Genomic DNA, 14,397 nt, shown 5'->3' on the forward strand with positions numbered 1-14,397 from the left:
TGTGCCTTTTTTGTTCCCACTTTGGAGCCATTGTAAATGATGCTTCTGTGAACATTCGTGTGCAAGTTTGGTGTTTGAGTGCTTGTTGTCAACTTTTGAAGGGTATATACATCTAGAAGTGGAATTGCTGGGTCACACAATTCTGTGAGTTAAATTTTGAGGAACTGCCTCAGTGGCTGCACCATTTTCCATTCCCACCAGCGATGCAGAAGTGTTCCAGTTTCTCTACATCCTGGCCCACACTTGTTTACTTTTTGGAAAAAAAAAATAGTAAAGCCATTCTTATGGATGGGGAAGTGGTATCTTACTGGGGTTTTGACTTGTAATTCCTTAATGATTAATGACACTGAACGTCTATTCATGTGTTTCTTGGCCATTTGTATATCTTTGGAGAAGTGTCCAATTGCATTGCTTGGCTTTTTCTTGAGTTTTGAGTTCTTTATATATTCTGGATACTACATCCTTATCAAATAATAGGATTTTGCAAATATTTTCTCCTGTAACTTTTCTTCTCATTTTCTTGATAATGTCCTCATTCTAATTTTTTAACTTAGTTTTTTAAAGTAATAGTATATTTGGAAAAAAACAGTACAAATGGGTGAGTTTATCCTTTTAGTGACAGTCTGTCACTAAATGTACACACACATGTAAATCTTTTCTCTCCTTGTCTCTTTTTTATAGATGGTGCTTTATTCCTCTGAATGTGTCTTGGCAATAGTTGTATTTCACCACATGTCTATCTACCTCAGTCTAACAGGTGTGAAGTATCCCATTGTATAGATACAACACAGCTTATTGAACTAGTACTGTCTTTCTGGACATTTAGTTTGTTTGAAACTGCTGACTGTTAAGATATACACAAGTTAGTATAGATGTATATACAAGTTAGTGTATCTCCAGGATAGATACCAAAAAGTGGAAACTTATTAAGTATAGTTTTCTTCATATTTCGAGGTGGTTTGCCAAGCAGTATTAAGAAACTGCTAAGTTAATTTTAAAATGTCGTATTCATTAGTATTTTTTATGTCAAACTTCACAGTCTCTCTTCTCATAAATATTCAGAGAAAAATTAAAAGTAGCAGACTAGCTTAAGGTTAGTAGTCCTCATTTCTGTTTTACTGTTTTCCCTTCTAATCTTCCTGAGCAACAGTTGTCCTCAGCTAGGGAGCATGTGGTGATGCCATCTTTTTAGTGTTAGATTTTAACCCTTCTCTGGTTGGAAGAAGAGCATAACGTGATTTTAAAGCAGAAACTTCTGAGCTAAGAAGTCCTCGATTTTTGAAGTGAGAGAGCCCTGAGGACTGCCCTGCTTTTTTCCTGGCAGCTCACGTCAGTGGTGAGAGAAACGAAATCTCCAGTTTCGAACAACACGGAAATATACTCACTATAGCGTCTCACCTTATTCTTGTAAAGCACTTGAAAATGCTGCTCCTGTCTCAGCAGAGGTTGTGGGAGCCATAACATGACTTTTTCTAACACTAAATCACGTGTGTATTTCACCAACTATACCCAGGACCTCTTATCAGCTCAGTTCAGTCCCTCAGTCGTGTCTGACTCTTTGCGACCCCATTGACTGCAGCACGCCAGGCCTTCCTGTCCATCACCAACTCCCAGAGTTTACTCAAACTCCTGTCCATTGAGTCAGTGATGCCATCCAACCATCTCATCCTCTGTCCTCCCCTTCTCCTGCCCTCAATCTTTCCCAGCATCAGGGTCTTTTCAGTGAGTCAGCTCTTTGCATCAGGTGGCCAAGGTATTGGAGTTTCAGCTTCAACATCAGTCCTTCCAATGAATATTCAGGACTAATTTCCTTTAGGATGGACTGGTTGGATCTCCTTGCAGTCCAAGGGACTCTTACCAATAGTGCACTAAAAGTGATTTTTAAAAGAATCTTATTAATAAATTGTTTCAATTCCCTGGCAAGTCCAGTGGTTAAGATTCTGCCCATTCATTGTCAAAGGTGTGGGTTCCGTCCCTTGTCAGGGAACTAAGATCCCACAAGCTACATAGTGCAGTCAAATAAGAAATTTTAAAAAGTGCTTGAATTTTAAGAACAGTATCTTAAATTGTTATTTTTGTTTCTTGATTTTAAAAATGACTGAAAATCATTTGCTTCCATCAACCACCATAAACTAAAGGCATAGATTAACCAGAAATGATGTTGGAACTGAATCTTTTATATAAGTGCATAACAATTTTGTTACTGAGAATACACTTTACATTTTGATATCGCTGAGAATAGGTAATTTAGTAAGGTAACTGATACGTAAAGGAATATTTATTTTTCATGAGTATATATTTATTGAACAACTTTTATGAAGAGGACACTGTTAACACTTGAAATATAAAATATGAGGTACAGTCCTTGCCTTGCTGGAGCATAAACTGTACTTGGAGAGATGATGAAACATTTCAGACAACGTTACTCTGCCCTCGGTTTTCAATCTAGTGTTCAGTTCACTTAGATAAAGTTTTTTGATCAATTATAATTGTGATCCTTGAGTACAAAGAATAAATGTACTATTAGAAGCTGTTAGAAACCATGGCTTCAGATGGTTCTGTCATGAACTAAAGCAAGATATCCTTAAGAGGGATCTTAGAAAACAAGTGGACTTTAGAGTTTTAGTTCTAAAAACCTGATGTATATTTTAACTGAGCATCTTGGCATTTGATTCTTTTTCTTTTTTTAATATAAATTTATTTTAATTGGAGGCTAATTACTTTGTAATAGTGCATTGGTTTTGCCATACATCGACATGAATCCGCCACGGGTGTACACGTGTTCCCCATCCTGAACCCTCCCTCCCACCTCCCTCCCCATACCAGCCCTCTGGGTCATCCCAGTGCACCAGCCCTGAGCACCCTGTCTCATGCATCGAACCTGGACTGGCGATTCGTTTCACATATGATAATATACATGTTTCAATGCCATTCTCCCATATCATCCCACCCTCGCCCTCTCCCACAGAGTCCAAAAGACTGTTTTATACATCTGTGTCTCTGGCTGTCTCGCATACAGGGTTATCGTTACCATCATTCTAAATTCCATATATATGCATTAGTATACTGTATTGGTGGCTTACTTCACTCTGTATAATAGGCTCCAGTTTCATCCACCTCACTAGAATTGGCATTTGATTTTAACTGGGAAAAAAAAAGTTACTGATACCCACTTGGCTGTTAACCACATAACAGTTTAAGAAACCGAGCAATGTGAGAATCAAGGCTTCGGCCAGTAGGTCTAGAGGAGACTAGATTTCTATCCTTGAGGACAAAATAAGCACACTTTAAAATGCATATTTATAGAATAAATTAATCCTTTTCTCAGAAATAAAAAGTCGCAACTCTGTTGACATTTATAGTGGACCAGATATATTCTTACACCCCCTCCCTCTGTACACACCCCTGAAGCACTCATTTCCCAGCTTCTGGTAACATCGGTGGCTGATGGCGCTCAGCTGAGTCTCTCAGGAACTGTCTCCACCCCAAAGTTAAGCCCCTTGGATCCAATGACTGACTACACAAGGATGTAAGTCCCACCCCCTTACCTCAACACCCATTTTCTGGCCACCCCAGCTCTGAATTCTGCTGAGGGCTTTCCCACCTGCATCCCAACCCAATTTCTCCCTCTTTCCCAATCCTGCTACTTTTACTCCCTCAGAGGTGTTGTTCTTGAAAGCATTCTCATTTAAACTTTCCAAACCTTAACCTTCAACCCTGAGTCTATTTCCCTAGGGAACTGGACCTGTGCCATTTTGAACCAAAAGCCAAAAAAAAAAAAAAAAATGACTTGATTTTCACTTAGACAGCCGAGCTATTGCTGGTGAATTTTTCTCACCTTTTCTTCTATTTGTAGGACAAGGGGAAAAAATTACCTTCCACTTTTTCTGATTCTTAATGTTTTACAGAAACATAAAAGAACCCAATAACAGCCTCACTTGGTGGTGCACCCAAGCACTCTAGTGCCCCCCCCACCCATACCCAGACATTCTCAGAGCTCTCTCCAGAGTCAGGGATGTTCAAGCAAAGGAGCTGAACTCCAATCAATACATTCATTTCTAGTAACAAACCTAGATGGGGTTGGCCTTTCATTATAGTGTTGTTAATATTGCAGGGCTTTTATTTTACTTTTTAAAGATGTTCCAGGCCCATGGTACAGTACTGGCATTTTATGGATTCGGTTATCTGTGGACATTTCCATTTCATGTGCATTTATCAGAACTGTGTTGAACTGGCACATCACAATCCTCAGAACTTTAAATTCATCTTTATTAAAGTAAAACCTCTATCTAAACCTCTATTTAAAATATGACACATCCAAAATAGTCATTAAAAGTTAAGAGGGAGGAGGTCTTGTTTGTAATGTTTTACAAAGAAATCTATCTCTAGTACGAAACATCATACTGAAATTATAATATTCTTGTGGTCTAAATGTTTAAGCTGTTGTTTAAGCTTTTACATTGTGGGGATAAAAAACAAAAGGCCAGGGTATGTGTGTGACTTCATAACGTCTATCAAAGGTAATCATAAAACAATGTAGCAATCAATCAATCCAAAGATCAATACCCTCTAACTGTAATTCATTCAACAAATATTTGGTTATAATATACTAGATACTGGGGAGACCATAATGAAAGAGGCAGAGGCATTCCTGGCCCCCCAAGAACCATACAATCTTCTGGGGCACACAAACATTGAATAAACAATTATAAGTGCAATGTGGAAGGAGCTGAGACGGGGAGTTAACCTCCCATGGAGGGATGAGGTCTAAAACTTTTTCTTTTACTGTCATCCTGTGCATCATGAGGAGGCAGGGAAAGCCTACAAAACAACATTTGAGAAATACAAAAACATTCGAGAAAGGGTAAAGCTGAAGGGAGATACTACAGCTTTTGATTTGAAGAAGATAATCTATTCCCAGCACATAGAGGTCTAAGATTTTAGGAGCTTACCAAAAAGTAACTAAAATTTTATTTTTATTTACTCTTTTGTTTATATACCTAAATGTGAAATTATACCAAAAATGCATATGAGACCTCAGAAAACTCACATCCTAATCTTTAGTAACCAAAAGTACTTAAGGCCTAAATACATCAGACAAAAGATATCAACAGTATTAACAGATCAAGGAACGTACATTAAACTTCTTGTCTTATAAAATTAGACAACTGGGATAAACATATGTCTTACAATGTGTTTTAAATGATTTGCATCACCTAGCCTCACCAAAACAAGTTCTTTATACCAACCCTTCATCAGAGCATCGATGAAAATTGTTTATTGAGAGGCAGTATATGGGATACAGAAAAAACACAAACCAAAATCTCACACTTTGCTTTCATGTTAACTGAATTTCAGAGTTAGTAATATATAACTAAAGAAGTCACAGCTATGGGACGAAGTGCTGCTTTGTTTTACAACTGCACATTTGCTTTGTCTTTTGAGAACCTTTGGTTAAACTTGTACCGTGGGCTACTTTATTACATATGATTATATTCCCCATATAAGACCTTAATTGATACACTCAGTGACAACATTCTTATAAATTAGAACCAATTATAAGTCCTCTCTCAGGCATCTCCTCTGTGCTTTGTAAATATGTACGTCTTTTTCAGAATCATAGTGAACCTTACTCACAGTAAATTGCCTCTCCAGCATTGCTAAAAAGTTGTAATCCCGTTCATAGCGAATTCGGCAAGCTAAAAGAACCACAGAGTGGTTGCTACAGAGATGCTCCAATGTTTGAAGAAGATCTGTGAATGTTTCTTCTAAATATATGATATCAGCTCCAAGTATCAGGTCAAATTCTCCAGGTGAAAAACGCCCCAAATTTTGTCCCCAAGTCAGCTCCTTAACAACAGCTTTAGGCTGGATATGGGGTGGTAAATTGGCTTGAACGTTTGATTTAAGAAACTCTAATGCTACTTTTCGATCCGTGATAGTCACATGAGCACCTAGAATGTGGGACAGAAAGTAATGCGCACATCAGTACCATTAACAAGGAGAGGGGTCAAGTTAAAAAGCAGGGTGAGCGACTCTACACATTTCACCTAATACATCAGAACAGTGGCCAGAAGCTCCTCCTCTAGTGCCTGCGGGTAAACATGAACCTTCTGTTCGCCTCTATGACTTCTCACTGTTTGCAGAAGTTACGCCTATTACATACAAAGTCCCCAAGTGATAAGCTAGCTGATGCTTCTGAATTCTGCAGGCAGAAGTGGCCCACCCTCCATAGGTGTCTACCATTACACTTCATTCCTTAGGGTACCATCTTCAAGTCAGTAGGCTTCAGGGCAGAATGGAAGCCAAAGATGAAAAATCTGGGCGCAATTGATTATGAAGACAGCAAGATACTTTTAAACACAGAAAGGCTCCTTTCTGGGGCTAAAGCTTTAAAAAGAAGCATGGAAAAGATTAACTGGCTGCTAAGAAATTTCAATCTACCTCTACTTATGCTGTCAGGAAGCAGCCAATCTATATGCAATCATTCAATTTACATATAATTACGGAAAAATGATAACATTAAAAATCACAAGATTGTATCACAGTCCTGTAGGTGAAATAATGTTCTCTGTGTGCTAAGTTTCTACAAGCAATGTGTAAAATAAAGGAGGCAGTATTGTATTAATCTGTTTCTTGTGGGTTGTTTACAATGAACTAAGAGATTCAACTTTTTGAACCAGTATGGCGGAGAGAAGTCTGAACTGGTAGTTAGCCTTCAGGTGAAGCAACTACATAAGGTCAGCCCTGAAACACCTCATCTACACTGCATTAACACTATTATACACATAATCCTGCTTGGTTTTAACCCTGTAACTTCTAAAACATAAACATTACACTTCATTCTTTCATAAATTACTTTTCATCTGTACCCTCCAGTCTGCAGTCTTCATGGGCAATCCCCCAGAGGATCCCAGCACAGCTGCTGGCAGCACCATTTCCGTACAGTTTATACTGAAGGTTTCTTATCTTGACATATAGCGTATTAGAGTATATAATTCCGTTGGACATGTGACTCAGTCCTGAGTGTGATACTGTGAAAATGTGCAAGTTGACAGATGCATGCACCTATCACTGTTGCTAGACAGAATGCTGCCTGGTGAGTAGAATTCAGTGATACTTTCCATCTCTCCTGGTAACAAGCCTTTCCTGCTTTGACCTAGAACTTTACCTCTGGACTTCCTAACAGTCTACAGAGCACTCTGCTGTCAGCACTGGAGTGATGTGGTTTTCCATATGCCACCGCAGTGTTCACGTTAATAGCTCTTAGATGTAGACCTCCTCGAACGCCTGCCTCAGAGGTTTCTGAGGCTACCTCTGACCTGCCAAGTGTGCCACAAGTTTCAGTAGAATCTTACTGTCAGTTGACCATTCCCCAAAACATCCACCAGCTCCATAAATATCCAAGTGGCTGCCATCAGCCATGGGACAAAGACCCCTACCTTCACAGAATCTACATTCAAGTGAGGAGAGAGGCAGCAAGGGGTGTTTTTAAAAGTAGGGTATCCAGTATGTTAGTCGGAGGTACACACTAAGGAAAAAAATAAAGCAGGAAAGAGAGATAAAACATCAGGAAGTAAGAAGAGTTGGTTTGAAAGGAAGGGCCTCACTGAGAAGGTAACTTAGGTAGGGGAATAACCAAATGCATAGACACATGTATGGAATCACGATTATAACTATGATTAAAATATGAGTGGAGATTCCTTTAAAAAACTAGTAGTAAAACTACCATATGACCCAGCAATCCCACCACTGGGCATACACCCTGAGGGAACCACAACTGAAAAAGACACGTGTACCCAGTGTTCATAGTAGCACTGTCTACAATAGCTTAGGACACAGAAGCAATCTAGACATCCATCCACAGACGAATGGGTAAAGTGGTGGTACATAAATACAATGGAATATTATTCAGCCACAAAAAGGAGCAAATCTGAGTTAGTTCTAGTAAGGTGGATGAATCTAGAGCCTGTTATAAGAGTGAAGTAAGTCAGAAAGAGAAAAATATATCATATATTAACAAATAAATGGAATCTAGAAAAATGGGACTGATGAACCTATTTGCAGGGTAGGAATAGAGACTCAGACATGCAGAACAGACTTGTGGTCATAGCTGGGGAAGGACGGGGTGGGATTAAATAGAGAGAGTTGTCCTGAAACATACACATTACCATATGTACTGCCAGTGGGAAGCTGCGGAAAACAGAGGGAGCTCAACCCACTGCTGTGTCTCAACCTAGAGGGGTTGGATGGGGTGGGTGGTGGGAGAGAGGTTCAAGAAGGAAGGGACATGTGTATATTTATGGCTGATTCACATTGTTGTACGCCAGAAACCAACACATTATAAAATTACTCTTCAATTAAAAATAAATTTTTAAAAATATGGATGGAGAAAAGGAAAAGAAGGAAACACACCAAGATTCTAATGGTAATTATGTTGTAAAGTCATGAACAACCAGAATCTTTGGTGGGTTTTTCCTTTTTTTCAGACTGCTTCTAGGGCTATTTTTGTAATAGAGTTATATCATTTTTATAACAAACAGTAATTTTCCTGATTTTCTAGCTCATCCTTCATTCCAAAGCTCTTTGGGCATCCACTGTGTGCCAGCTGCTGTATTCGCGCCAAGGACACGCAGAATGAGACACCATCCCCCTCCTCGGGAGCCTCAGCCGGCCAGGAGAGACGGACACCTGAAACAACCGCCTGGAGTCAGACGTGGCAGAGCCGGGGGCAGAGCGGGCACCGAGCCCTGGGGCGGCAGAGAAACGAGGCCACAGCTACTGCCGGGGCAGCCACGGGCACGCCGTCTGCCCTTCTGCATTCTGGCCCCTACCAGAGACCCCATCTTTTGTGGCAACAACTAACTAGTCCCTCGCTCTGGGATGGTCTTTGAAGAACCTTACCTGGCTTTCCCAAGCCCACAAATGCAGATTTCCAGATCGGAAACAAACACGCAGAGGGGCTATGAACACTTGCTGAGCATTTACTTTGTGCCAGTCAATGACCTACAGATGTCTACAGGTAATCTCATTTGATCCTCGCTGGGCAGTGAATACGGTCATTATCCCCATTTTATTGGGAAACTGAGGTTTAGAGATTCAGCAACTTGCCCAAGGTAACACAGCTGCTGCTGCTGCTGCTAAGTCGCTTCAGTCGTGTCCGACTCTGTGCGACCCCATAGATGGCAGCCCACCAGGCTCCCCCGTCCCTGGGATTCTCCAGGCAAGAACACTGGAGTGGGTTGCCATTTCCTTCTCCACTGCATGAAAGTGAAAAGTGAAAGTCAAGTCGCTCAGTCGTGTTCAACTCTTTGCGACCCCACGGACTGCAGCCTACCAGGCTCCTCTGTCCATGGGATTTTCCAGGCAAGAGTACTGGAGTGGGTTGCCATTGCCTTCTCCAGTAATACAGCTAGTAAGAGGTAAAAGAAGTCAGAGGTGGTGGAGTGCTTACTTGCGGCTGGGGGGTGGTGAGGGAGTGGGCAGGAGGGCATATTGGGAGTTTGGGATCAGCAGGTGCAAACTATCGTATGTGGGATGAATGGCAGCAAAGTCCTACTGTGTAGCACAGGGAACTGTATTCAGTATGCTGTGACGGAGCAAAATGGGAAATGTATGTATGTATATATATGTCTGGGTCGGGTTGCTGTGCAGCAGAAGTTGGCATGACATTGGGAATCAACTATGCTTCAGTAAAATTAAATTGAAAAAAAAAAAAGAGGTCAGCGCCTAGTGGGCCTCTAACCCTGTGCACATCACCACAGTCTGTCTTGACAGCAGTGAGGACGCCCTTGTTCTCAGGAAGAGACAGAAGAAACCTCATCTTTCCATCCAGTTAACTCCTCTCACGCCACCAAGACAAGGGTTAGTGTTGCAGAAAGAAAAAAACTCAGGCTGCTGTATCCGACAAGCCCGGTTTGAGTCTCAGCTCAACACTAATCAGGACTTCAAAAAGTGGGTTAGTTTCCCAGAACTTCCAGCTTCACTGGCAAAATGAAAATTTTAAAACATACCTAACATACACAGGGATGATACAAGGTTAATGTGAGGAGAACAAAAGGTGGTATCACTGAGGGCCTCCCTGGTGACTGAGAGTGCTGTGACACCAGATACGCGTGTGGGCTAAGTCGATTCAGTCATGTCCGACTCTTTGCCACCCCGTGGAACTGAAGCCTACCAGGCCTCTCTGTCCACGGGGTTCTCCGGGCAAGAGTACTGGAATGGGTTGCTATTCCCTTCTCCAAGGGATCTTCCCAACCAAGGGATGAAACCCACATCTCTTGCGTCTCCTGCATTGGCCGGTGGGTTCTTTACCACTAGTGCCACCTGTGATGCCAGACAGATGGACCTAAATCAGCCTCTAGGTACGTAATTCCACCCACCGCCCCGCCTATGCTCCCCATGGGAAGGCAAAATCTAAACAGAGAAAGTAATACTGAAAAAGATATGTTGCCAGAAAAAGAACAGGACAAAAGTGGGGCTTTAGTGGGTCCTCAAGTACTTGTACGCACAAGATGGAATTCTAGATCCTGACCACCCCAGTGTGGTCTGAGGACCAGCAGTTTGGGCATCACTGTCATCACTTGGGAGCTCATAAGAAATGCAGGCTCTTGGGCCCCACTCTAGACCCAGGGAAGAAGAAACAAGATCCCCAGCTGACAATACCGAAGTGAGGAATAGTATATATTATATCTTAGAGGCAGGTCTACCCAATCATCAAATAGCTTGAACTGCACAAGCCAGAAATTGTAGAAAAGAATCAAAAAAATTGTCAACAGTCAACTCTTTGTCAAAAAAGAGTCAATGAATTATGAAATAGAAATGAAGGTTAAAAATGCTCTAGGCCTAAATTAATGTCTGTATGCAAAACACACACACACACAAACCTTGACATCAAGTCAGAACTACGTACTATTTAATAGAGGATGTCAGTTCAAACTGCAGGGCGCCCAGCCCTTCCTAAAAGGAACAAACCACCAAAGATTCCTCAGCAACAAAGGTAAAAGATTTTCTGCTCTCCTTACTTCCTTGGGGTAAATCCAAACATAGACACAGGGATAGTGGTTTAGTTGCTAAGTCATGTCCAGCTCTTGAGACCCCATGACTGTAGCCCGCCAGGCTCCATGGGATTTCCCAGGCAAGAATACTGGAGTGGGTTGCCATTTCCTTCTCCAGGGGAACTTCCCAACCCAGAGATCAAACCTGCTTCCCCTGCACTGCAGGAGGTCGGTACCTAAAACTCTAAAATAAAAATAAAAATAAAAAAATACACGAATTGGATAATTCTCTTTGAATTCAGTCTCCTTAAGATCATCACAGAATTGAAGGGGGCAAAGCATCTCCAGTGAGAATATAAATAACAGGATGAGACAGAAAGAGAAGGAATGAGCCTTCCTGGAGTTGTGAACATAGCAATTGTGGCCCGTGACTCATAATAAGTACAAGGAGAAGGACAGTAACCCAGTAAGAGGGAAACTAACAATGGGTTTGCGTCATGAAAAGGCGACCCTTCCACTCACACGGGAGGGAGCCCTGCGTCACACTCACCCAGCAGGGCAGCCACTATGCCCACCAGCCCTGTGCCAGCACCCAGCTCCACAGCAGAGCAGCCCCTGAGCTCCACAGTGCCCATCTCCAGATATGTGGCAAGAACGACAGCCTGAGTCAAAACACAGTATGACAGTTAAGGTCAACAAGCGCTTCAGGATTTCCAGCAGGCTCCATGCTCCAGGAAGTTACCACACACCCCCTCCCACTGCGAGGCTCAACTCCCAGGTTAACAGCACCCGTGGGAACTCAGCTGCTGCTGGTAGGGTCACCTAGAGCAAACATGGATACCAAGTCCCACAGCCCAGATGCCCCCAGCCCCACCGGAGGCCCTTGGGGGGACAGCAGCAGTCAGTGATTCTGTCCACCCAAGACCGGGTCCTGCTGAATCTGGGAAGGTGGTTAACTTCTGTGTCACAGCACTCTGACACTCAAGGTTTACAAACCCATTCTGGCAGAGCTGACATGAACAGTCTCTGTGATTTGGCTTAAGGAAAGTCCAGTTCCTAAACCGAGTTCAAATCAGCAAAGCCAAAACCAAAGGGGACAAGCAGAGCCCCACTAAGCCTCTCGGAGCTGCACCCCTCTCTCCTGCTCTCCTGAGCCCCTAACACTCATCACCCCTCAGCGACCCGACATCAAGGGGTAAGTTTCAGATGAAGGGTTGGACTTGATATGTGAGTTAGCATTTGCAAACAACTCTAAAAATCAATGTATGCTCTTAACATAATTTTAATTTTTCATGGCCACATAGTATACTGAGCAATTCCTCTTCTCGGGGAGAATGAAGGAGACTCACCCATTCCTCGCTATTCTGTATCTTTACTACTTTCTGAGAAAACTTTTCGTGTAGTTACCTTGGACTAGATTCCTAGAACTAGTACCACTGGGTTACAGATATATCAATATTTTGTATCCCTGAATGTTTCTGACACCCCTAATACAATGTTAAGATGGTAAAACTGTATCTATGCCAATCATTTATCCAGCATTCACTGAATCCTGAGTTTCCCACTGAATCCCAGGTGTGGCTAGAGGCTGAGGGCAAGTCTGCCACAAGCAGTTGAAAGAACAGGGCTGGGGAGAGGGAAAAGTAGCAATTACAGTGTCCTTTTTTGATCATGACAACTATGGAAAACTTAAAGAAAACACATGATCCTCCTGTGGGGCTTTGTCAGTTACATTTTCTTTGTGCAATGTTAAACTTAGTCTCCAAAGCAGCTAGGGGCTCCAGTGGGAAGTCATTTAATTTCTCTCAGCTTTCTTTACTCACCCTTAAAATGCAATCTATTTAGTGGGGTGGGGGGCGGGCAGGAAAATGATTCTAGTGGGTAGAGGTTTTCTGGGGATGGGGGTGTGGTGATGCAATGTTTTAAAACTCAGCATAGAGGTACTTGCACCACTTTGTGAATTTACTTAAAAAAATAAAAAAAACAACTTGAAGTGAAAGGTACAGTATATGAATTACAAGCCAACAAAGCTGTTAACTTTTCAAAAATAAGAGCAGTCTTATCATCAATTGCTGATATTTTCAGAGGCGTCCGGGGCTCACTTACCGCGTCCCAAACCACCGCTGCGACTCCCAGTTGCTTCCAGTCCTGCCGGATCTGTATCGTGTGGTTTGCAAAGGAGAAGGTGGCCAGAGGCTTGTGGAATCTCTGCAGCCCCATCTCCGCGGTCTCCGTATAGGGCACCAGGGCCATCTCGCCCCCGCCCAACTCTCTGTTCCCTCCAAGCTGTAGGGCAAAAGAATCCTGAGTGAGGCTCTAGCCAGAAAATGCATGACCTCTTTAGTAGCTCCAAGTGCTCAAAGCCAGTTGTTACAAGTTCAAAAGAAGAAAGAGTTGAGGCGAAGTCTCTAATCCCTTTTGCACGGCCCTCCTGGGAAGTGAGATTTCGCTCTGAATTCACGCCAAAGGTGCTGGATGCCCTATACATTCAGCTGTAACCACTCAGTGAATTCGGTAAGAGTGAGCGAAGTGGAGATGTCAGCTCAGGGCGCGGACAAAGTAGCGCTTTCTAAACCGCCTGGGCCCGCGTGGACTGCGGCTTGCAACCCGCCGCGATCGGCGGGGCATCTATTGTTTTGTGTTGGTCTCCCCTCGCTCCCTCTCCCTCGGTGAGTTCAATGGGGACCACCACGGACTCGAACCTGAACTTCAACCCGGGGTTAACGTTGTGATTATCCTGCTTTATGGTACCAGTTGGATATACACGGTCTACGCAGATCCATTTCCTGGAGACTGAAAGTGAAAGACACTCGGGGATTCTGAATCACTCGCGGGGAGCGGGACCATGGGTCCGGCATGGAGTGGCCCCCCTCCGCGGCTGGGAGCCCTCCCCGGAGTCGCCCGCCCCGCCAACCCCAAAGAGGGGCAGCGGACAGGGACGCACGTCTTTCCGCCGGGCCCTGAGGCTACGGGAAGCAGCGGGGTAGGGGCTGGAGCCTGGAGAGGGGCCGCCCACTCGGCGCGGCCTCACCCCGCCCCGGGAGCGCCGGAACCTCCCCGCCGATGGCACGGCCAGCACCCCGGGAGCCCGGCGGGCCACACACTGGGGCCCGCGGCACGGCCTTGCCTCTACTTACGGCTCCGGAGACGGCCTCGCGTGGCGCGCGCGTCGCTTTCCCCGCCCCCAAGGTCGCCGACGGAAATGACCGGCTTTAAAGGGCCAGAGAGCGGGTAGACCGCCGGGCCGGGCGGGGGCGAGCGGCCGGCGCTGGGCCACCCGTTTCCGGTCCCCCGCCTTCCCAGAACAAGCGATCCCCGAGCGCCAGCGACGCGGAGCGGCGGGTGCAGTGTGGGGACCCAGAGCGGGGATGGCGGGGCGGAGGCGGGGGCGGGGCGGGGT

At 43.9% G+C, this 14,397-nt stretch overlaps 1 protein-coding gene across 7 annotated transcripts in view; it reads right to left on the reverse strand.

The window, feature by feature from the left end:
- METTL21A (methyltransferase 21A, HSPA lysine) overlaps positions 1 to 14,274 on the reverse strand; it is a 68,949-nt gene extending 54,675 nt beyond the window's left edge. For 3 of the 7 annotated variants that reach the window (XR_011561547.1, XM_070770921.1, XM_070770940.1), the window contains exons 1-3: positions 13,700 to 13,935; positions 13,104 to 13,283; positions 11,548 to 11,659 (exon numbers count right to left, since the gene is read on the reverse strand). Coding sequence is in view for 6 of the 7 variants with exons in the window: in XM_070770921.1 (XP_070627022.1) it covers positions 11,548 to 11,659; positions 13,104 to 13,250 (259 nt within the window). In the remaining variant the exon portion in view is untranslated. The other 4 variants (XM_070770925.1, XM_019975943.2, XM_070770922.1 and 1 more) reach the window with 4 other exon arrangements.
- Between the last annotated feature and the right edge of the window lie 123 nt (positions 14,275 to 14,397).

This window comes from Bos indicus, chromosome 2 (assembly GCF_029378745.1).
Source record: "Bos indicus isolate NIAB-ARS_2022 breed Sahiwal x Tharparkar chromosome 2, NIAB-ARS_B.indTharparkar_mat_pri_1.0, whole genome shotgun sequence".
Taxonomy (NCBI): Eukaryota; Metazoa; Chordata; class Mammalia; order Artiodactyla; family Bovidae; genus Bos; species Bos indicus.